Source organism: Pristis pectinata, chromosome X, assembly GCF_009764475.1.
Source record: "Pristis pectinata isolate sPriPec2 chromosome X, sPriPec2.1.pri, whole genome shotgun sequence".
Taxonomy (NCBI): Eukaryota; Metazoa; Chordata; class Chondrichthyes; order Rhinopristiformes; family Pristidae; genus Pristis; species Pristis pectinata.
The window spans coordinates 867,354-889,277 of NC_067450.1; the positions used below are offsets into that span (position 1 = coordinate 867,354).

The window sequence follows — 21,924 nt, forward strand, 5'->3', positions numbered from 1 at the left end:
CCTCACACACACCCCCCCTCACACACACCCCCTCACACACCCCCCCTCACACCCCCCTCACACACACACCCTCACACACACACCCTCACACACACACACCCCCTCACACACACACCCCCTCACACTCACACACCCCCTCACACACACACCCTCACACACACACACCCTCACACACACCCTCACACACACACACCCTCACACACCCCCTCACACACACACACCCTCACACACACACCCCCTCACACACACACACACCCTCACACCCCCTCACACACACACACCCTCACACACACACACACCCTCACACACCCCCTCACACACACACCCCCTCACACACCCCCTCACACACACCCCCTCACACACCCCCTCACACACACACACCCTCACACACACACACACCCCCTCACACACCCTCACACACACACCCTCACACACCCCCTCACACACACACACCCTCACACACACACACACCCTCACACACCCCCTCACACACCCCCTCACACACACACACCCTCACACACACACACCCTCACACACACACCCCCTCACACACACACCCTCACACACACCCTCTCACACACACACCCCTCACACACCCTCGCACACACCCTCACACACACACACACCCTCACACACGCACACCCTCACACACACACACACCCTCACACACACCCTCACGCACACACACACCCTCACACACACACACCCTCACACACACACCCTCACTCACACACACCCTCACGCACACACACCCTCACACACACCCTCGCACCCTCAAACACACACCCTCACACACACCCTCGCACCCTCACACACACAGACCCTCACTCACACTCACACCCTCGCACACACCCCCACACACCCTCGCACACACACCCTCACAATCACACACACCCTCACACTCACACAGACCCTCACTCACACCCCCACGCACCCTCACACACACACCCTCACACTCACACACACCCTCGCACACACACACCCACACACTCTCACAAACACACACACCCTCACACACACACCCTCACACACACACACCCTCACACACACACACACCCTCACACACACACCCTCACACACACACCCCTCACACACACACACCCCCTCACACACACACCCTCACACTCACACACACCCTCGCACACACACCCCCACACACCCTTGCCCTCACACACACTCTCACAAACACACACCCCCTCACACCCCCCCCTCACACACCCCCTCATACACACCCCCTCACACACCCCCTCACACACACCCCCCTCACACACCCCCACACACACACACACACCCTCACACACCCCCCCTCACACACACCCCCTCACACACCCCCTCACACACACACACCCTCACACACCCCCTCACACACACACACCCTCACACACCCCCTCACACACACCCCCTCACACTCACACACCCCCTCACACACCCCCTCACACACACACACCCCCACACACCCCCTCACACACTCCCTCACACACACACCCCCTCACACACCCCCTCACACACACCCCCTCACACACCCCCTCACACACACCCCCCTCACACACACCCCCTCACACACCCCCTCACACCCGCCCCTCACACACCCCCCTCACACACACCCCCCTCACACACCCCCCCTCACACCCCCCCCCTCACACCCCCCCTCACACACACACCCTCACACACACACCCTCACACACACACACCCCCTCACACACACACCCCCTCACACTCACACACCCCCTCACACTCACACACCCCCTCACACACACACCCTCACACACCCCCTCACACACACACACCCTCACACACACCCTCACACACACACACCCTCACACACCCCCTCACACACACACACCCTCACACACACACCCCCTCACACACACACACACCCTCACACCCCCTCACACACACCCCCTCACACACACACACCCTCACACACACACACACCCTCACACACACACCCCCTCACACACCCCCTCACACACACCCCCTCACACACCCCCTCACACACACACACCCTCACACACACACACACCCCCTCACACCCCCTCACACACACACCCTCACACACCCCCTCACACACACACACCCTCACACACACACACACCCTCACACACCCCCTCACACACCCCCTCACACACACACACCCTCACACACACACACCCTCACACACACACCCCCTCACACACACACCCTCACACACACCCTCTCACACACACACCCCTCACACACCCTCGCACACACCCTCACACACACACACACCCTCACACACGCACACCCTCACACACACACACACCCTCACACACACCCTCACGCACACACACACCCTCACACACACACACCCTCACACACACACCCTCACTCACACACACCCTCACGCACACACACCCTCACACACACCCTCGCACCCTCAAACACACACCCTCACACACACCCTCGCACCCTCACACACACAGACCCTCACTCACACTCACACCCTCGCACACACCCCCCACACACCCTCGCACACACACCCTCACAATCACACACACCCTCACACTCACACAGACCCTCACTCACACCCCCACGCACCCTCACACACACACCCTCACACTCACACACACCCTCGCACACACACACCCACACACACTCACAAACACACACACCCTCACACACACACCCTCACACACACACACCCTCACACACACACACACACACCCTCACACACACACCCTCACACACACACACCCCCTCACACACACACCCTCACACTCACACACACCCTCGCACACACACCCCCACACACCCTTGCCCTCACACACACTCTCACAAACACACACACCCTCACACACACACACACACACACACACTGACCCCCCCCACCACCACCCTTCCCTGGTCCCGGCTCCAACCTGCCCCCCCAGAACAGGTTGAGACCATTCGGCACCTCTCCAGCCTGCTACGCAGGGACAGGAGCTCCCCCATCACCCAACCGACCCTCCCTGGAGACGGGAGAGGCGCTGGGATCCGGAGCCACGTCCGAGGTGCTGGAGGGACCCGGCAGGTGGAGCAGCGTCGGTGGGGAGCGGAGCGGAGCGGAAGGGAGGGTGGGGATGGGTAGGGAGGGGAGGGGAGGGGTGGGGTAGGGAGGGGAGGGTGGGGATGGGTAGGGAGGGGAGGGGTAGGGAGGGGAGGGTTGGAGAGGCGATTGGGGTAGGGAGAGTAAGGAAGGGAGGGGTGGGGGAGCAAGGGGTGGGGGGAGAGGGACTGTCGAGTTTTCACACAGGCCCTTTGGCCCACCATGTCTGTGCTGAACTGGTGAACTGAAGCCCAACTCCACGCGTCCCTCCTGCCCACGCAGGGTCCGCAGCCCTCCCTCTCTGCACGTTGCCGTGCCTGCCTCCTCAGACCCCCACCCACACCTCTGCTGCCCCCACCGACACTGCCCGACCCTCCGAGGTGAGTGCACACCCCACCCCTCCTCACTTGGGGAGTGGGGGCAGGGGCGGCGGGGGCTCGGCGGGCAGTGGCGGGGGGTGGGGTCCCGGCCGGGACTCCCCCCGGGGCCGGCGGAAATCGCCGGGGGTGTGGGGGGGCGCCCGGGGCACCCCCTGGGCACTGAGCAAGGACTCTAGCATCTCGAAGGCGTCCTGGTAGTGGCTGTGCCCATTGGCCTCGGGGGGCCGGGAGGAGGCGGGCGGGGGTCCCGGGGGGGCCTTGAGGGGCCGGGGCTGCCTGCGCTTGCTCCCCCCACCGCCGGCCCCCTCCTCGCCCTCCTCCTCCACCCCGCCGCCCCTCCTGCCCCAGTGGTGCCGCCGGTGTCGGTGCGCCCCGTCCCTCCTCCTGTCCCGGGACCCCCTCCGGCCTCCCCCCTCCTCCTCCGCCTCGCCCTCCTCAGCCGGAGGGGGCCGCAGCCGGGAGGGCGGGGGCGGGGGTCCGGCCGGGATGGTCTCGGGCCGGGGGCGCCTGTCCCGGGGCTCGGGGAGCGGGGGAAGGGGAGGGGGAGGGGGAGCGGGAGGGGGTGGGCGCTGCCTCTGCAGTTCCTCAGCCCGCTTGGCACGGTACTCAGTGAGGCTGACCCGCTGCGGGAGGGGGCCACTGGGCGGGGGGGCCCGGGGACCACCCCTCCGGGGGGCTGTCCCGTCCTCAGACCCCGCCGCCTCAGACAGGGAGGGGGCAGTCCCCCCGGACACCTCCTCCGAATCCAGGTCCTCAAGACGGGGCTTCTTGGCTGCCTGACAGGCCTGTGGGAGAGAGGGGGCAGTCAGTCAGCGGCTGGGGAGGGGGCAGGCGGTCAGCGGTGGGGGCGTGCGGAAGGGAACGGTGCGGAGAGGGGTTCACACCTGTGGGGCGCTCAGTGTACACACGGGGACCGTCTGTGGGTCGGGGTACGCGGGGACGTCACTAACGTAACTCACCCGCCAGTTCTTGATGCGCTTCAAGCGATTCGGGGTCTTCTCGAGGATCTGGAGGAACTCGTGCGTCAGCTCTGGAAGAGACAAGCCCCCAGGGGTGTGGGGTGAGTGGGAGGGCACCATTAACGGGGGAGCCTCACCCTGTGTCTGGCCCCGGGAGTGTGTGACGGGACGGTGCGGGGGGAGCCTCACCCTGTGTCTGACCCCGGGGGTGTGTGACGGGACGGTGCGGGGGGAGCCTCACCCTGTGTCTGACCCCGGGAGTGTGTGACGGGACGGTGCGGAGGGAGCCTCACCCTATGTCTGACCCCGGGAGTGTGTGACGGGACGGTGCGGAGGGAGCCTCACCCTGTGTCTGACCCCGGGAGTGTGTGACGGGATGGTGCGGAGGGAGCTTCACCCTGTGTCTGACCCTGGGGGTATGTGGTGGGACGGTGCAGAGGGAGCCTCACCCTGTGCCTGACCCCGGGAGTGTGTGACGGAACGGTGCGGAGGGAGCTTCACCCTGTGTCTGACCCCGGGAGTGTGTGACGGGATGGTGCGGAGGGAGCTTCACCCCATGTCTGACCCCGGGAGTGTGTGACGGGACAGTGCGGAGGGAGCTTCACCCTGTGTCTGACCCCGGGAGTGTGTGACGGGACGGTGCGGAGGGAGCTTCACCCTGTGTCTGACCCCAGGAGTGTGTGACGGGACGGTGCGGAGGGAGCTTCACCCTGTGTCCGACCCCGGGAGTGTGTGACAGGACAGTGCGGAGGGAGCCTCACCCTGTGCCTGAGTGTGTGTCGGGACGGTGCGGAGGGAGCCTCACCCTGTGTCTGACCCCGGGAGTGTGTGATGGGACAGTGCAGAGGGAGCTTCATCCTGTGCCTGACCCCGGGAGTGTGTGACGGGACGGTGCGGAGGGAGCTTCACCCTGTGCCTGACCCCGGGAGTGTGATGGGACAGTGCGGAGGGAGCCTCACCCTGTGTCTGAGTGTGTGTCGGGACGGTGTGGAGGCAGCTCCCCTCTGACTCCCCTCCCCTGCCGTTGATCCCCCGCAGAGGGGAGATGGGCACGGGCTCCGCGGGGACGGACTCACCGTCAAGCAGCTCGAGGGTGACGGTGGGGTCGACGTACTCCCACCAGTTCTTGCCATCAGTGGAGACAGGGATCTCCCAGTTGGACCACTTGCAGGCGAGGTGGATGCACACGCAGGCCACCACCGGGGGCTGGTACTGCAGGCAGAAGGTGGTGAGGTGGAGGCTGCTGGTCGGGCAGTGTCAGTGCCACGGGGCGGGGGGGGAGTGGGGGGGAGAGAAGGCAGAATGTTAAATCGTCTCCGGGGCAGGCATACCCAGTGAGCCCGTGTATCGACAGCGCAGGTGTTGGCGGGACCCCCAGTCAGCTCGGCGTCGGGGTGGACAGGGGGCAGGGAACACCAGCTGGATTCCCAACCTTCCCCCTCCACTGGCACCCGAAGGACTCCTCCCCAGGGTGAGCGGCCAGTCAGGGGTGTGTGCCGGGGGGTGAGGGAGGGGCACTGACACAGAACATAGAGACACACCACACACACACACAGACCATCACACACACATCAACACACATACACACCACACACAACACATATGCACCACACACACATAACGTAGACACACCCCACACACAACATAAACATACCCCACAAACATGCACCAGACACCAACATATATACACCAAATACACACACAATGACATGCCAAAACAAGACACACACATGTCCCACACACAGACACCATATTGGCAGACATTCTAACACACTGTTGACACACACAGACATACAGAGACACACACCCAAGACATACACAGCACACACCCTCCACTGACCGACATACACCAATAACACACACACACAACATATTTACATACAATACAGACACATACAAGACACACACAGATGTACAAACACACACATCGTACACAGACACACACAACATAAAGACAGACACACACACACACACGATATACAGACATTTTCTTAAGAAATCTTGCAGACACACACGAATCAATCCAGGGATAAGTACGCACAGACACATGCTGGCACACGTCCAGAGAGGTACACGCACACACGTGCAGGCACACATGCATGAGCAGGCAGTAGCACACATGTACACAGACAGCGGCGGTGGCAGTCACGGGCACAATCACACATGGTCACACAGACAGGGACACACTGTGCACGTGGACACACACACACACACGCTGTGGTCTCAGACAGAGAGGCTGCTGATCATTGGCAGAGCCCTGGTGACCACCTCAGGCAGCCGGACCGTCCACCACCTCTCCCCGGGCCAGGAGCATGCTTGGAGGGGGCACTGAGGGGGAGGGAGGGAGGGAGGGAGGGAGGAGCAGAGGGGAGCGCTGGGCACTGGGCCTCAATGGGTGGAGTGATGGAACAACCTGTTGGTAGCCATGAAGTATGATGTCTGTGCCAGGTCCTTGCTTGCTGGAGACGGAGAGAGAGGAGAGAGAGTGGGGTTAGTGTTACATCCCAGTGAGCGACACACCTCCACTCCAGCAACACCAGCACCAACTGCCTTCACTGCACTGCCAGTAACGTCCCCGGGCACTTCCCATCTCTGAGCCAGCGGGAGCTGTTGGGGGCGCCAATCAACAGCTTGGTCAAGGAATGAGGGTTAGGGAAGGGGGGGTAGGTGTTGGAGGGGGTCACAGAGACAGGGAGGGGTGTAGGGGAGGAAGGGGTCAGAGACGGGGAGGGGTCACAGAGATGGGGAGGGGTGTAGGGGAGGGAGGGGGTCACGGAGACGGGGAGGGGTGTAGGGGCTGGAGAGGGTCACGGAGACGGGGAGGAGGCAATGGTCCAATCACGAGGAAGGCACGCCAGTGTCTCTACTTTCTTAGGAGGTGAAGGAGGTTGGGCTTGTCACCAAACACTCTATCAAACCTCTACAGATGTCCCGTTGGAAGTGTCCTGACTGGCTGCATCATGGTCTGGGACAGCGATTCGAATGGGCAGGAAGCTGCAGAGAGCAGTGGACCCAGCCCCAATACATCACGGGCACATCCCTCCCCACCATCGGGAGTATCTACAAGAGCCGCTGCCTCAAGAAGGCAACGTCCGTCGTCAAAGATCCCCCCACCATCCGGGCCATGCCGTCTTCTCGCAGCTCCCGTCGGGCAGGAGGTACAGAAGCCTGAAGTCCCCACACCACCAGGTTCAGGGACAGCGACTTCCCTTCAACCATTCGGTTCTTGAACCGACCGGCACAACCCTGATCACTGCCTCAGTACAGCAGCACTGGGACCGCTCTGTACTGCAGTGGACTTCGTTTTTGGTTCTAACAGTGTTCTTTCTTGTGAAATGTTATATAATTTGGTTGATGCTTTTCCTGTGAATGTTGTGTCTTTGATGCTCTGTGCCTGTGATGCTGCCGCAGGGCAGTTTTTCATTGCCCCCGTGTGTACGTGTACAATAAACTCAACTTTTGAGTTTTTTGACTTTGATGGTGCAGAGGACACTGCCTGGGATGGAGAGCTCCTGTTCCGAGGAGAGGTTGGGTCTGTTCTCGCTGGGGCGGAGGATGGAACTGACAAGTGCACACTATTATGAGGGGACAGATGGGGTAGAAATCTGTGAGTGGGTGTGTAAGGGCAGAGGTGTATGGTGAGAGGGTGAAGGTAGAGTTGGGGGGATTTCCTTCCACTCAGAGGGGTGGGGGGGTGGTCTGGGATGGGCTGGCTGAGGCAGGGGTGGAGGCAGCTGATCCAGCACTTGGCTCACTGAGGCAGAGGAGGAGACGGACTGGGGGCCAGGAAATGGGGTCAGTGTAGATGGTTGGCACAGAGGCGACGGGCCGAAGGGTATCTCTTCACCTATCTGAAGGGGCTGCTGCTCAGGTTCTGGCTGCACTTCAGCCCCACGCTGCTGATCTACAGTCACCCGGTGTGGCGGGGGGGTGGGGGCAGGTCGCGCAGGGGATCTCCTGGTGGGTCTTCTGCCGGGCCTGGCCAAGCTGGCCACCCACGGGACACGGCGGCGGGCAGCCAAGGGTTCCGGTCGGTCGGCGTGCCTGCCCCGTCTTCCGGGCTCACGTCCGCGCGCGGGTGTCCTTGGAGAGGGAGCGCGCGGTCTGCGCGGGCACCCTGGTTGAGTTCCGCACTCGGTGGGCCCCTCAGGGGATCATGTGTGTCGTGGATGGTGAGAGTGCGATTCTTCTTTGCTGTGTTGCGTTTTGTGGGTGAGCAGTTAGCATTATTTTGCTGTAGTTATGTAGAAACATAGAACAATCACAGCACAATTCAGGCCCTTCGGCCCACAAAGCTGTGCCTAACATGTCCCTACCCTAGAAATGACTAAGCTTACCCATAGCCCTTTATTTTCCTCAGCTCCATATACTGATCTAACAGTCTCTTGAAAGACCCTATCGTATCCGCCTCCACCACAATTTCCGGCAGCCCATTCCCCGCACTCACCACTCTCTGAGTAAAAAACTTACCCCTGACATCTCCTCTATATCTACTCCCCAGCACCTTAAACCTGTGTCCTCTTGTGACCATCAATTCAGCCCTGGGGAAAAGCCTCTGACTATCCACACGATCAATACCTCTCATCACCTTATACACCTCTGTCAGGTCCCCCCTCATCCTCCGTCGCTCCAAGGAGAAAAGGCCGAGTTCCCTCAACCTGCTTTCATAAGGCATGCTCCGCATTCCAGGCAGCATCCTTGTAAATCTCCTCTGCACCCTCTCTATGGCTTCCACATCCTTCCTGTAGTGAGGCGACCAGAAGTGAGCACAGTGGGGTCTGACCAGGAACCTATACAGCTGCAACAATACCTCCCGGCTCCTAAATTCAATGTAGCTGCTTAGTTTGTTTTTTTCTCTTTTTACACTAGTTGTCGTGTATTGACACTGGTTGTCCTTTTGTAGTGCTTTTAGCTAATAAACGTTTATATTAACAAGAATTCCGCGATCAGTGGGCTCCTCAGGATCGTGTGTCGTGGACGGTGTGGACGAGATTCTCATCTGAAGTGCTGCGTAGTGCGTTTAGCGGGTGTTAGCGTTACTTTGCTGTAGTTAGATTCTGATTGCGTAGTTTTTTCTTCTTTCTGCATTAGTTGTGGTAGTTCTGACGCTGGATGTCCTTTGGTCGTGCTTTTAGCGAACAAACGTTTGTAAAACTAAAAGACTCCTCCGCACACCAAGGTTACTTGCCTTCTCCCTTACCTCTCACCAGCTGCGTACACTTCACCACGTGGGTGTGCGGGTGATCGATGGTGATCTCGAACCCTGGAGGGGGAGAGGAGAGGTCACTGCGCAGTTGGCAAGCAAAGGAAGGAGTGTACAGGTGGGGGGCTGCTTCCCCTGCTGCCAGAACATGGCCCTGTGGACGGAGCTCTCTGAATGCCCCTCAGGGAAGGCAGCATCCTCCCCGATCCTCGGCTGCGAGGCATCAGCCCACCCGGCATCATCTTCCCAGGACCTGTGACCTGTCTTCTGCACGACCCAGGAGACGCCCATAGCTGTTGTGTTCGTCAGCCGCCCAACACCACAAGGGCAGCTTCAACCAACACCAGTGGGATCAAGGTGTTGCATTTTAGGAAGACAAATGAGAGATCTTTCACAGTAGGATACTGTGGACTGCTATAGAACAGAGGGACCCAGGGGTACAGGTACACGGTTCCCTGAAAGTGGCGTCACAGGTAGACAGGGTGGTGAAGAAGGCTTTTGGCACACTGGCCTTCAGCAGTCAGGGCACTGAGTATAGAAGTTGGGATGTTATGTTACAGCTGTACAGGACGTTGGTGAGGCTGCATTTGGAGCACTGTGTTCAGTTTTGGTCTCCCTGCTCTTGGAAAGGTGCCTTTAAGCTGGAAAGAGCACAGAAGAGATTTACAAGGATGTTGCTGGGACTCAATGGACTGAGTTATGAGGGAGATTTAGCAGATGGGGACTATATTCATTGGAGCATACGAGAATGAGGGGTGAACTAATAGAGGTGTACAAAATCATGAGGATGAATGTGCACAGCCTTTACCTGACGAGCAAATTTTTCAGCCAGAGGGTGGTCAGTATATGGAATGAGTTGCCAGAGGAAGTGGCTGAGGTAGATACTTTCAAACAACATTTAAAAGGCACTTGGACATGTATGTGCATGGGAAAGGTTTAGAGGGATACGGGCCAAACGTGGGCAAATGGGTCTGGCTTGGGTGGGAATCTTGGTCAGCATGGACCAGTTGGGCTGAAGGGCCTGTTTCTACGCTGTATGACTCAAAAACCTTCAGGCAGCTGGAGCAGAAGGTGTAGTAAATGGGAGGCTAGATCAATGAGTTGGGAGGGGGGTGTGGGGGAAGAACGGACTCTGTGAGGAGGGGTGGGGAGACCCTCATGGAATGCAAGTGAGCTGTCGAGGAAGTGGCTTGCTTTTGTGGAGCAGTACTTCCAACATAGCAGGGACTTACTGGGGGCCAACACAAGTGCTGCCTGCGGGACTCGGAGCCTGCACTGAAGCCTTGGAAGGAGTTTTGTTGCGAAGTCGTTCCCAGCCCCTGAGAGCAGCGGACGTGGTCAGGACACACAGCCTTCCCCTTCCGTGGTCCCTACACCTGAAAGGGACGAGGAAATCGTCCGGCTCTGTTCCTGCAGCAGCCCCCACCCCCGCCCCCAGCCCGGGCAGACGCCAGCCCCACTGGGGGCGGGAACAGGAGGACGTTCGGCCCGTCGGGAAGCTGATACACAGGGACGGTGCACCGGAGGACAGTGAGGCCCAGTGCAATGGGCCTGGTATAAATGGTGTCCCGTTGGGTCTGAGGCCGGCACCCCCGGGTGGTCGCAGGCAGCAGCTCTGAACCTTCCCGTTCCACCCCCCTGCAGCCCCCGTCTCTGGACTCACCCAGGGTCTGCAGTATGACGCTCTCCAGGATGACCAGGTCCTGTGCTTCCTGCAGGTAGGCCTGTGACGGAGAGAGCAAAAGGGTAAGGGGAGTTTGCAGCAAGGTCTCACAGCACCCAGCCCCCCCACTCCAAGCTGGGAGTGCCCACTTTACTCTCACCCACTGCCCCGCCCGCTCCACTCCCCTCCCCTTCGAGCGACAGGTACACCTCGGCAAACGGACCCTCTGGCCCACCGGAGCCCCGCTGAGCGCCACCCACCCAGTCCCACCTCCAACAGTGCGACGTTCCGAACGGACAACGTCTGAAGTGCGGCACTTGACCGCGCACCGTCAGCGGTGCAGCAAGGAAGTGGGCACTTTCCACACTCGGAATGGCACACTCCAAAGGTGCAGTGCAGATCGACACCTGTCAAAGGCACAACACTCCCCTGGGCACCTTGGAACTGGATTTGGGTTATTATGGTCACGTACCCAGATCCAGTGGAAAACTTGTCTTGCACACCGATCGTACAGGTCAATTCATCACACAGTGCGTTGAGGTAGCACAGGGAAAAACAGTAACAGAATGCAGAGTAAAGTGTCCCAGCTGCAGAGAGAGTGCAGTGCAGGCAGACAATAAGGTGCAGGGGCCACGACCAGGTAGACTGTGAGGTCAAGGGTCCATCTTATTGTATTCAATAGTTTTATAACAGTGGGGTAGAAGCTGTCCTTGAGCCTGGTGGTACGTGCTTTCAGGCTTTTGTATCTTCTGCTTGATGGGAGGGGGGCAGAAGAGAGAATGTCCGGGGTGGGTGGGGTCTTTGATTATGTCGGCTGCTTTCCCGTGGCAGTGGGAAGTGTAGACGGAGTCCACGGAGGGGAGGCTGGTGTCCGTGACGCGCTGGGCTGTGTCCACAACTCTCTGCGGTTTCTTGTGGTCCCAGGCAGAGCAGTTGCCGTCCCAAGCCGTGATACACCTTGACAGGATGCTTTCTGTGGTGTGTTGATAAAAGTTGGTGAGGGGACGTGCCGAATTTCTTTAGCCTCCTGAGGAAGTAGAGGCGCCGGTGAGCTTTCCTGGCCGTGGCGTCTACACGGTTGGACCAGGACAGGCTGTTGGTGATGCAGCACCTCAGGTAAGAAGTGCAGCACACAAATGGACCCTTTTCAATGGGACAAAACCCCAGTGGACACACTTCAAAGGTGCAACACTCCAAAACGCTCTTTTCAAACCTGCACGACCCCGGAGCTCAGTTTAAAAAGTGCCACATTCCAAGGACACTTTGAAAGCTCAAATGGATTCTAATCAACGGCGCCACACTTCTGTGAGTCACTATTTAAAGGTGCATCACTCTACTGGACACAGAACACGGAACAGTACAGCACAGGAAGAGGCCCTTCGGCCCACCATGTCTGTGCCAAACACAATGCCAAATTAAACTAAATCCCTTCTGTTTGCACACCATCCCTATCCCTCCAAATCCATGTGCCCATCGAACAGCCTCTCGAACCCCTCTGTCACCCCCACCCCTAGTAGCCCGTTCCAGGCACCCACCGCTCTCTGTGTAAAAAAACTTTCCCCTCACCTTAAATGCATGCCCCCTGGTATTTGACAATCCTACCCTGGGTAAAAAGATTCTGACTGTTTCCCCTATCTATGCCCCTCATAATTTTATAAACCTCCATCAGGTCTCCCCTCAGCCTCCACTGCTCCAGAGAAAACAACCCAAGTTTGGACCCTTTTTTAAAGTTGCAAAACTCAGGGAGACCATAACAACTGTACAATTTGTTGTTGGGAGACCACACACCAGTCCTCACTGAGGGGTCAGCGGTGGGAAGGGTGAGCAGCTCCAAGTTCCTGGGCGTCAACATCTCAGAGGATCTATCCCGGGACCAACACATCGATGTAATCACGAAGAAGGCAGGCCAGAGGCTCTACTTCATTAGGAGTTTGAGGAGATTCGGTCCCTCACCAAAGACTCTTGCAAATTTCTACAGATGTACAGTGGAGAGCATTCTGACTGGTTGCATCACCGCCTGGTACGGAGGCTCCAACGCGCAGGGTCGCAAGAGGCCGCAGAGGGTTGTAGACTCAGCCAGCTGCATCACGGGCACAACCCTCCCCGACCATCGAGGACATCTTCAAGAGGCGGTGCCTCAAGAAGGCGGCATCCATCACTGAGGACCCTCACCCCCCAGGACATGCCCTCTTCTCGTTACTACCATTGGGGAGGAGGTACAGGAGCCTGAAGACCCACACTCAACGATTCAGGAACAGCTTCTTCCCCTCCGCCGTCAGATCTCTGAACCCGTGAACACCACCTCGTTATTCCTCTTTTGCACTATTTATTTATTTTTGTAATTTATAGATGTTTTATGTCGTGCACTGTACTGCTGCCGCAAAACAACACATTTCATGACATAAAAGTCAGCGAGAATAATTGGACACTATGTAAATGACACTGTGAACATTACATTTGCACAGTCCCTTACAACCGTGTAACTCTACAGCGACACTTCTCAAAGCAGAGAGTACGCCGAGACCCAGGGGAGTGCTGGGTGCCGAGCCGAGGTGCACACCCAATGAAAACCGGGTGGGACCTACCTCACTCTTGATGTCAGGTGGGGGTTCTTGTGGGTTCAGGCAGGCGTGCGCCACTTTTATGACGTGCTCCAGCTTGCGAGGTTGTTCCTCCACCTTGGCGGCTAGGAAGAGAGCAGCTGGGGCGATGGTCTACGCAAAGTACAACGGAGGGTCAGAGTGTGATCGCACAACGCACTGTACAGGGATGGTGTATGATACACGGTGCTGCACAGGGACAGTGTGTGATACAGTGCTGTACAGGGATGGAGTATGATCGAGTGCTGTACAGGGACAGTGTGTTATATATTAACTGTACTGGGATAGTGTGTGATACAGTACTGTACATTAACTATACATGGACAGTGAATGATAGATTAACTGCACAGGGATGGAGTGTGATACAGTGCTGTACATTAACTGTACAGGGGCTGTGCATTATACAGCACCGTATATTAACTGTACAGGTGCCGTACATTAACTGTACAGGCGCCGTGCGTTATACAGCGCCGTACGTTAACTGTACAGGGGCCATGCGTTATACAGTGCCGTACATTAACTGTACAGGGGCCGTGCGTTATACAGCGCCGTACGTTAACTGTACAGGCACCATGCGTTATACAGCGCCGTACATTAACTGTACAGGGGCTGTGCGTTATACAGTGCTGTACATTCTGTACAGGGGCTGTGCATTATACAGCGCCCTACATTAGCTGTACAGGGGCTGTGCATTATACAGCGCCGTACATTAACTGTACAGGGGCTCTCAGTGATACGGTGTTGAAAAATAACTATGGGGGCTGTGTATTACAGAGTGGGATACTTTTCTAGCCTAAGGAGGCTGTATATGATGTAGTGGGTGTAATATAGTACAGTATGTTAACTGTATAATTGGTGCTGTACATTGTCATAGCCTGCTGTTTACTGTACAGGGGGCTGCATGCAATACACTGCAATGCAGTAACAGTGAAATTGGGCACTGCTGAGACAGTGCCACACAGTGACCAGAGTCAGGGGATGTGTGATGGAGGCCAGGCTCTAGGAGTGATCAGTGATGGTCCACAGCTGATAACTACATCACCCACGCACTGCTGTAAGTCCGGTCTAGGCTGGCGACGGGCACTTACGTTGCGATGGAACTTGGTGAAGCACTGCTGCATGTAGAACCTGTGCATGTACACGATCGCCGTGTTGATGGTCAGCTGTGAACTGTGGGTGCGGCATTAAGGAAGAAGAACGCACCCTCCTGCCTGACGAAAGTCTGCCACAGCCCCCTGCGGGGCGAGCACGCAGCAGTGCTATCGCAGGGTTGGGTCTGTCAGGGCAGTGGGGACTCGGTGATTGGGGTAAGGCGCCGGTGGTTCGCTCTGCACTCGCCCACCTTGCGCTGGTTCAGTTCTGGCCACCAACGTTTTGGAACCACCTGAAGGCTTTGAGAAGGGTGCGAGGGGTTCACCAGGACTGGAGCTCCTAGTTCATTCCCAGACTCAGGAGCCCAGTGGGGAAAGAGTTCCCCAGCCGGGCCCCCTACCTCCCCCACTGGCTCCGTAGTCCCGTTTAAATGTGGGGAGGAGTCTCTGCCTCCACCACCATGAAACCCGCCACCCTCTAGGGGGCATGTTCCCTCCTCTCCCCTACCCAATCCCTCGACTAATTAGTCCCTCGACAAAATATTAAGAGGAATAGATAGAGTGGACAGCCAATGCCTCTTTCCCAGGGCACCAATGCTCAATACAAGAGGGCATGGCTTTAAAGTAATGGGTGGGAAGTTCAAGGGAGATATCAGAGGGAGGTTTTTACCCAGAGAGTGGTTGGGGCATGGAACGCGCTGCCTGGGGCGGTGGTGGAGGCAGGTACATTGGTCAAATTCAAGAGATTGCTGGATAAGCACATGGAGGAATTTAAAATAGGGGGATATGTAGGAGGAAGGGGTTAGATAGTCTTAGGTGAGGTTTAAAGGTCGGCACAACATTGTGGGCTGAAGGGCCTGTATGGTGCTGTACTGTTCTATGGTTCTATGACTAACGACATAGTTACAAAGCACGGAAACAGACCCAACTGGTCCATGCCAACCAAGATGCCTACCTGACCTAGTCCCATGTGCCTGCATTTGGCCCATATCTCTCTAAACCTTTCCGATCTATGGACCTGTCCACGGATACACGCCCTTCAGCCCAACCAGTCCATGCAGACCATGGTGCCCTCCCAGCTAGTCCCAATTTCCTGCGTTTGGCCCATATCCCTCCAAGCCCCGCGCCCCCCCCATGTACCTATCCAAGTGCTTCTTAAATGATCCTGGTGTACCTGCCTCACCCACGTCCTCTGGAAGCTCGTTCCACGTACCCACCACCCTCTGTGTGGAGAAGTTGCCCTTCAGGTTCCTTTTCAATCTTTCCCCTCTCACCCTAAACCTATGCCCCTGGTTTTGGACTCCCCTACCCTGGGGAAAGGACTGTTACCGTCCACCTTATCGATGCCCCTCATAATTTTAAACACTTCTATAAGGTCACCCCTCATTCTCCTACATTCCAAGGAATAAAAGACCCAGCCCGGCCAACCTCTCTCTATAACTCAGGCCCTCGAGTCCTGGAAACATCCTCGTAAATCTTCTCTGTACTCTCTAGTTTAACCACGTCTTTCCTATAACAGGGTCTTTTAAGTGTACCCACTTCCCCCAATGCCTCTGCAACCTCATTCCATAAAACCACCTCCTGCTGTGTGAAAAACTTACCCCTTGAACCTGTGCCCTCTGGTTTTGGACTCTCCTACTGTCCACCTTATCCCTCATGGTTTTATAAACCTCTATCAGGGCCCCCCTCAGCCTCCTGCGCTCCAGGGAAAACAGCCCCAGCCTGTCTGATCTCTCAAGCCCTCCAGTCCCGGCAATATCCTTGAGGATCTTTTCTGCGCCCTCTCCAGCTCAGTGACATCCTTCCAGTAGGACGGAGATGAGGAGGAACTGCTTTTCCCAGAGTAGTGAATCTGTGGAATTTTCTGCCCAGGGAAGCAGTAGAGGCTACCTCATTAAGTATATTTAAGACACAGTTAGATAGATTTTTGCATAGTAGGGGAATTAAGGGTCATGGGGAAAAGGCAGGTCAGCCATGATCTTATTAAATGGCGGAGCAGGCTCGACGGGCCAGAGGGCCGACTCCTGCTCCTGTTTCTGAAATTCTTATAAGTGTGGAGGCCCGATCGGTACACAACATTTGAGGTGGGCAGCACAGTGAGCAGAGTTGCTGCCTCACAGGTCCAGCGACCTGGGTTTGATCCCATCCTGCGGTGCTGACTGTGCGTGGGGGAGGGTGGTGTCTCCACAACCACATGGGCTTCCTTCAAAATCCCACAACTGTGTGAGTTGGCATGATCCGGATGAAGGAACAGTGGCCAAGTTGGCAGACGATATCCAGATTGGTGGTGGGGCAGGTAGTGTTTGTGGACAGGTTGGGAGAATGGGCAAGGAAGTGGCACATGGAATAGAGTGCAAGGAAGTGTACGGTCGTGCACTTTGGTAGGAAGAATAACGGTGTGGACTATTTTCTAAATGGGGAGAGAATTCAGAAATCAGAACTGCAAAGGGACCAGTTCAGGATTCCCTTAGGGTTAACTTGCAGGTTGAGGAAGGCAAATACAACGTTAGCATTCATTTCGAGAGGACTAGAATATAAAAGCAGGGATTTAATGCCGAGGCTTTATAAGGCGTTGCGCAGACCAGATTTGGAGGATTGTGAGCAGTTTTGGGCCCCGTATCTGAGGAAGGATGTGCTGGGGTTGGAGAGGGTCCAGAGGAGGTACACGAGAACGATCCCAGGAATGAAAGGGTTAACGTACGAGGAGCGTTTGATGGCTCTGGGCCTGTACTTGAGAAGGATAAGGGAGGGGGGGAATCTCACTGAAATCTCCCGGTTACTGAAAGGCCTGGATAGAGCGGACGTGGAGAGGATGTTTCCATCAGTGGGAGAGTCTAGGACCTGAGGGCACAGCCTCAGGATAAAGGGACTGAGATGAGGACGAATTTCTTCAGCCCGAGGGCAGTGAATCTGTGGAACTCATTGCCACTGAGGGCCATGGAGGTGTATTTAAGGCAGAGATTCATGGGTCCTTGAGAAGGTGGGAGAATGAGGTTGATAAAAATGGTGAAGCAGACCCGATGGGCAGAAAGGCCTAATTCTGTTCCTATATCCAATAGTCTCAGTAATTCACTGCTGTAAATTCAACGTTATAGAGTGCAGGTGAATGATTGGATCTGGAGGGAACTGCCAGCAGTGTGGGAAGAATAAGCTGGGTTGGATTAGTGTAAAAATGGGTGTTTGATGTTTACTCTACAAGCTGAAAGACTCGTTTCCATGCAGTATCTTCCATGTGGTCTTACAAGGGCCCCATGTGATCGGAGAGACATCTCAACCCTTGTAGTGAAGCCCAACGTACCACTTCCCTTGGTACTCGTTTGCTGAACACACACAGACACACTGACTTGCAGTGATTCACATCCCTCTGACCACCACCACCACCACCTTTCAATCTCACATCTCCTCAGCTTCCATTCTATTCTCTGAGAGCAACGCAGGATACGGCCGTATGCCGGCTCGAGGCAGTGAAAGCTCAGGACCACAGACATCAGTTCCAAGCAGGAAACATTCACTGGTTTCTGGCTGAGAATTGGGAACTCGTAGGCAAGCGTGAAGCTTGGCCGGCTCATACCTTGGCTTACCTCTCTACCCACTCTCCATTCCAGAGCAGATGGAGTAGAAATATCTAGCTTATCCTAGGACAGGATAATAAATTTTAACCTATCATGCAGATCATGGAGCAATGGGAACTGCGTGTTTATTACCCAGGAAGGCAAGCATCAGAGTACAAAGTACACACATTCGTCACCACCACCAGTCGAGCAGCAATTCCACGGAGAGGTTTACGATTCAAGTGGATTGAGGAAACAAGGGGGAATGCATCAACCCCATTAGACCACACAGCAGGAATGTACTATGGCTTCCTGTCTTGACCCTTTGCAAACATACCCTACAGGGCACCCAAGCTGCTTTTACCCTATCAGTAGAACAAACCAGTACAGAAGAGCCAATGCTAGCAACACTGCCAGTCCTGGCTATCCGAGCCAAGGGCAGGTTGATGTGAACTGATGGTAATCTGGATTCAGGGCATCAGCTCAGGCTACTGCCGTCTCCCCTTCCCAAAGCACCTCAGGCCTCTGCTTCCAAGGGGTAATTGATGGTCATACACCACAGAACCAGGCTCTTCAGCCCAACTGATCCAGATTCCCATTGAAGACAGTCCTACTTGCACATGCTTGGCCCATTTCCCTCAAAACGTTTCTTATTCATGTACCCAAGTGCCTTTTAAATGTTGTTAACCACTTCCTCTGGCAGCTCATTCCATATACTGACCACCCTCCAGGTAGAAAGTCACCCGTCAGGCTCCTATTAAGGTTGAATCCAAATGAAGGGTCTTGACCAGAAACATCAACTGTCCATTTCCCTCCACAGATGCTGCCTGACCCGCTGAGTTCCTCCAGCGCTCGGTGTGTTGCTCCAGACTCCAGCATCCGCCGTCTCTCGGGTCCCCTATTAAATCTCTCCCCTCTCACCTTAAACCTGTGTCCTCTAGTTCTTGATTCCCCAACCCTGGGGAAAAAGTCTGTGACCATTCACCCTATCTACACCCTGCATGATTTTATACACCTCTATAAGGCCACCCCTCATTCTCCCACACTCCAAATGAGTAAAGTCCCAACCTCTCTCTGTAACTCAGTCCCTCGCATCCCAGAAACATCCTCGTAAATCTCCCTCTGCACTCCCAGCTTAACAGCATCTTTCCTATAACAGGGAGACCAAAACTGAACACAATATTCCAAGTGCAGCCTCACCAATGTCTTGTACAACTCAACGTAATGTCCCAACTGATGCCCTGACTGGTGAAGGCCAGCGTGCCAAACACCTTGTTCGCCACTGTCTTCTGCGATGCAACTTTCAGGGAACCACGTACTTGTACCCCTCAGCCTCCTACACTCCATTGAGTAAAGCCCAAACCTGCTCAACCTCTCTCTCCACAACTCATTCCCTCTGGTCCATTGACATTAACCGTTCCTCCATCTCTCCCCACAGATGCTGCCCAATCTGTTAGGTGTTTCCTGCCTTTATTTTGATCCAGGTCCCATACTACCACCCCCCAGATCTGGGAGCCCAGGCCTTATACTCTAGTCCCCAAGCCTCCTCCCTTCACGCTGGCACCAAGTTTCAGGCCTATGCCTCCCTCCCTCTTCCACCACACCCAGGGGACTCGACCCACAGCTTCAGACCCAGGGGAAGAGAAGACATCCCTGTCCAAGACCTCCTTCCCAGGTCCATCCCTGACCTTCCTCTCCACAACCACCCCACTCAGTGGGCTCAACCCATGGCTCCAGACTCCCCAGGGGGGAAGATACCCCAGTGCAGGACTCTCCCCTCCCCCCCCCCCCACCCCCAGCCTTCAGCCCACCCGATTTCCCTCTCGACCACTGCTCCAGCCAAGGGGCTCTACCTGCAACTCAGCCCAAGGAAGGGGAGGGGGGAAATATTCCTATCCAGGACTTTTCCCCTCCCCCGTCCCATCCCCAACCTCTCTGCCACCACCCCACCCAGGAGTCTCTACCTGTGGCTCCACACCCAGGGGAAGGAGAGAGACACCCCAGTCCAGGACTCTCTCCTCCCCTTCGGCCCAGCCCTGACCTCCCTCGTCACCATCTCATCCCGGGTCTCCACCTGTGGCTCCACACCCAGGGGAAGAGGAGACACCCCAGGCCAGGACTCTTTCCCCCCCTTCCCTTCGGCCCATCTGTGACCTTCCTCCCTGCCACCATCCCACCCAGGGGTCTCTACCTGTAGCTCCACACACCCAGGAGAAGAGCAGAGATACCCCAGTCCAGGCTCTCCCCCCCTTCCTTTCAGCCCCATCCCTGACCCCCCCAGGGGGCTCCACCTGTGGCTCCACACCCAGGGGAGGAGGAGACACCCCAGTCCAGGCTCTCCCCCCCACTTCCCTTCGGCCCATCCCTGATCTCCCTCCCCACCATCCCGCCCAGGGGGCTCTACCTGTAGCTCCACACCCACGGGAAGAGGAGAGACCCCAGTCCAGGCAATCCCCCCACTTCCCTTTGGCCCATCCCTGATCTCCCTCCCCACCATCCCACCCAGGGGGCTCTACCTGTAGCTCCACACCCAGGGGAAGAGGAGAGACCCCAGTCCAGGCAATCCCCCCACTTCCCTTCGGCCCATCCCTGATCTCCCTCCCCACCATCCCACCCAGGGGGCTCTACCTGTAGCTCCACACCCAGGGGAAGAGGAGAGACCCCAGTCCAGGCACTCCCCCCACTTCCCTTCGGCCCATCCCTGATCTCCCACCCAGGGGGCTCTACCTGTGGCTCCACACCCAGGGGAAGAGGAGACACCCCAGTCCAGGACTCCCCCCCATCCCTTCGGCCCATCCCCTCCCTCCCAGCCCCCCCTCCCCCCGCGGCCTAGCACGCACAGGGCCTCAGGATACACGCTGAGCCGCTGGCCCATGTCCTGCACCAGGTTGGCGGCCTGCTGGCGGTACGACAGCTCCCTGTCCCAGTCCACGCCGCCCCGCCGCGACGGGCTGTCCTGCAGCTGCTGCCGGCTGAAGCACCAGCGGCCGCCCGGCGCCGACGAGCTCGACGCCGCCGCCATCTTCTCCCGCACAGCCGCCGGGTGCGCGCACGCACGTCGGGACCCCCCCCAAACGCGCGGGGGGCGCGCACGCCGCCCTGACGTCACCAGGACCGAAGCGCGGGCGCTGCCGCCGCCTGCCCCCGTTGACGTCACCAGGGCGGCGGGGGCGAGCACGCACGCAGGCCGCCCGCTTGACGTCACCACGCACGCTCCTCCCGCCTGCGCTCCAATTCGAGCGTGGAAAACGCGTACATATTCTCCCTCCGCCGGTTTAAAAAGACACGCAACACCAACTTTGCAGCCCTCCCCTTTTTATTGTGGTCGCCAACTGCGAGTAGACTAGACGAAAAAAAACTTTAAAAATAAACCGGCGGCGTTACTGCCTCGCTCCGTGCGCTCCTCGGCCGCCGCCTCGGTGGGGAATGGT

At 57.2% G+C, this 21,924-nt stretch overlaps 1 protein-coding gene across 3 annotated transcripts; it reads right to left on the bottom strand.

The window, feature by feature from the left end:
* Positions 1-536: 536 nt before the first annotated feature.
* On the bottom strand, positions 537-21,895 carry LOC127566875 (cyclin-T1-like). 3 transcript variants are annotated; one of them, XM_052009380.1, is made up of 10 exons: positions 21,349-21,895; positions 14,940-15,021; positions 13,837-13,965; positions 11,252-11,312; positions 9,586-9,648; positions 6,799-6,844; positions 5,462-5,625; positions 4,386-4,456; positions 2,700-4,211; positions 537-1,086 (listed from the first exon to the last, which is right to left on the bottom strand). In XM_052009380.1, the coding sequence occupies exons 1-9, from the start codon at positions 21,513-21,515 to the stop codon at positions 3,450-3,452; spliced, it is 1,545 nt and encodes a 514-aa protein (XP_051865340.1). In that variant the 5' UTR covers positions 21,516-21,895; the 3' UTR covers positions 537-1,086; positions 2,700-3,449. The 3 variants fall into 3 exon arrangements, with proteins under 3 accessions (XP_051865340.1, XP_051865338.1, XP_051865339.1); XM_052009378.1 differs by having other exon boundaries at positions 9,574-9,648; XM_052009379.1 differs by lacking the exon at positions 537-1,086 and having other exon boundaries at positions 2,509-4,211; positions 9,574-9,648.
* Positions 21,896-21,924: the final 29 nt, after the last annotated feature.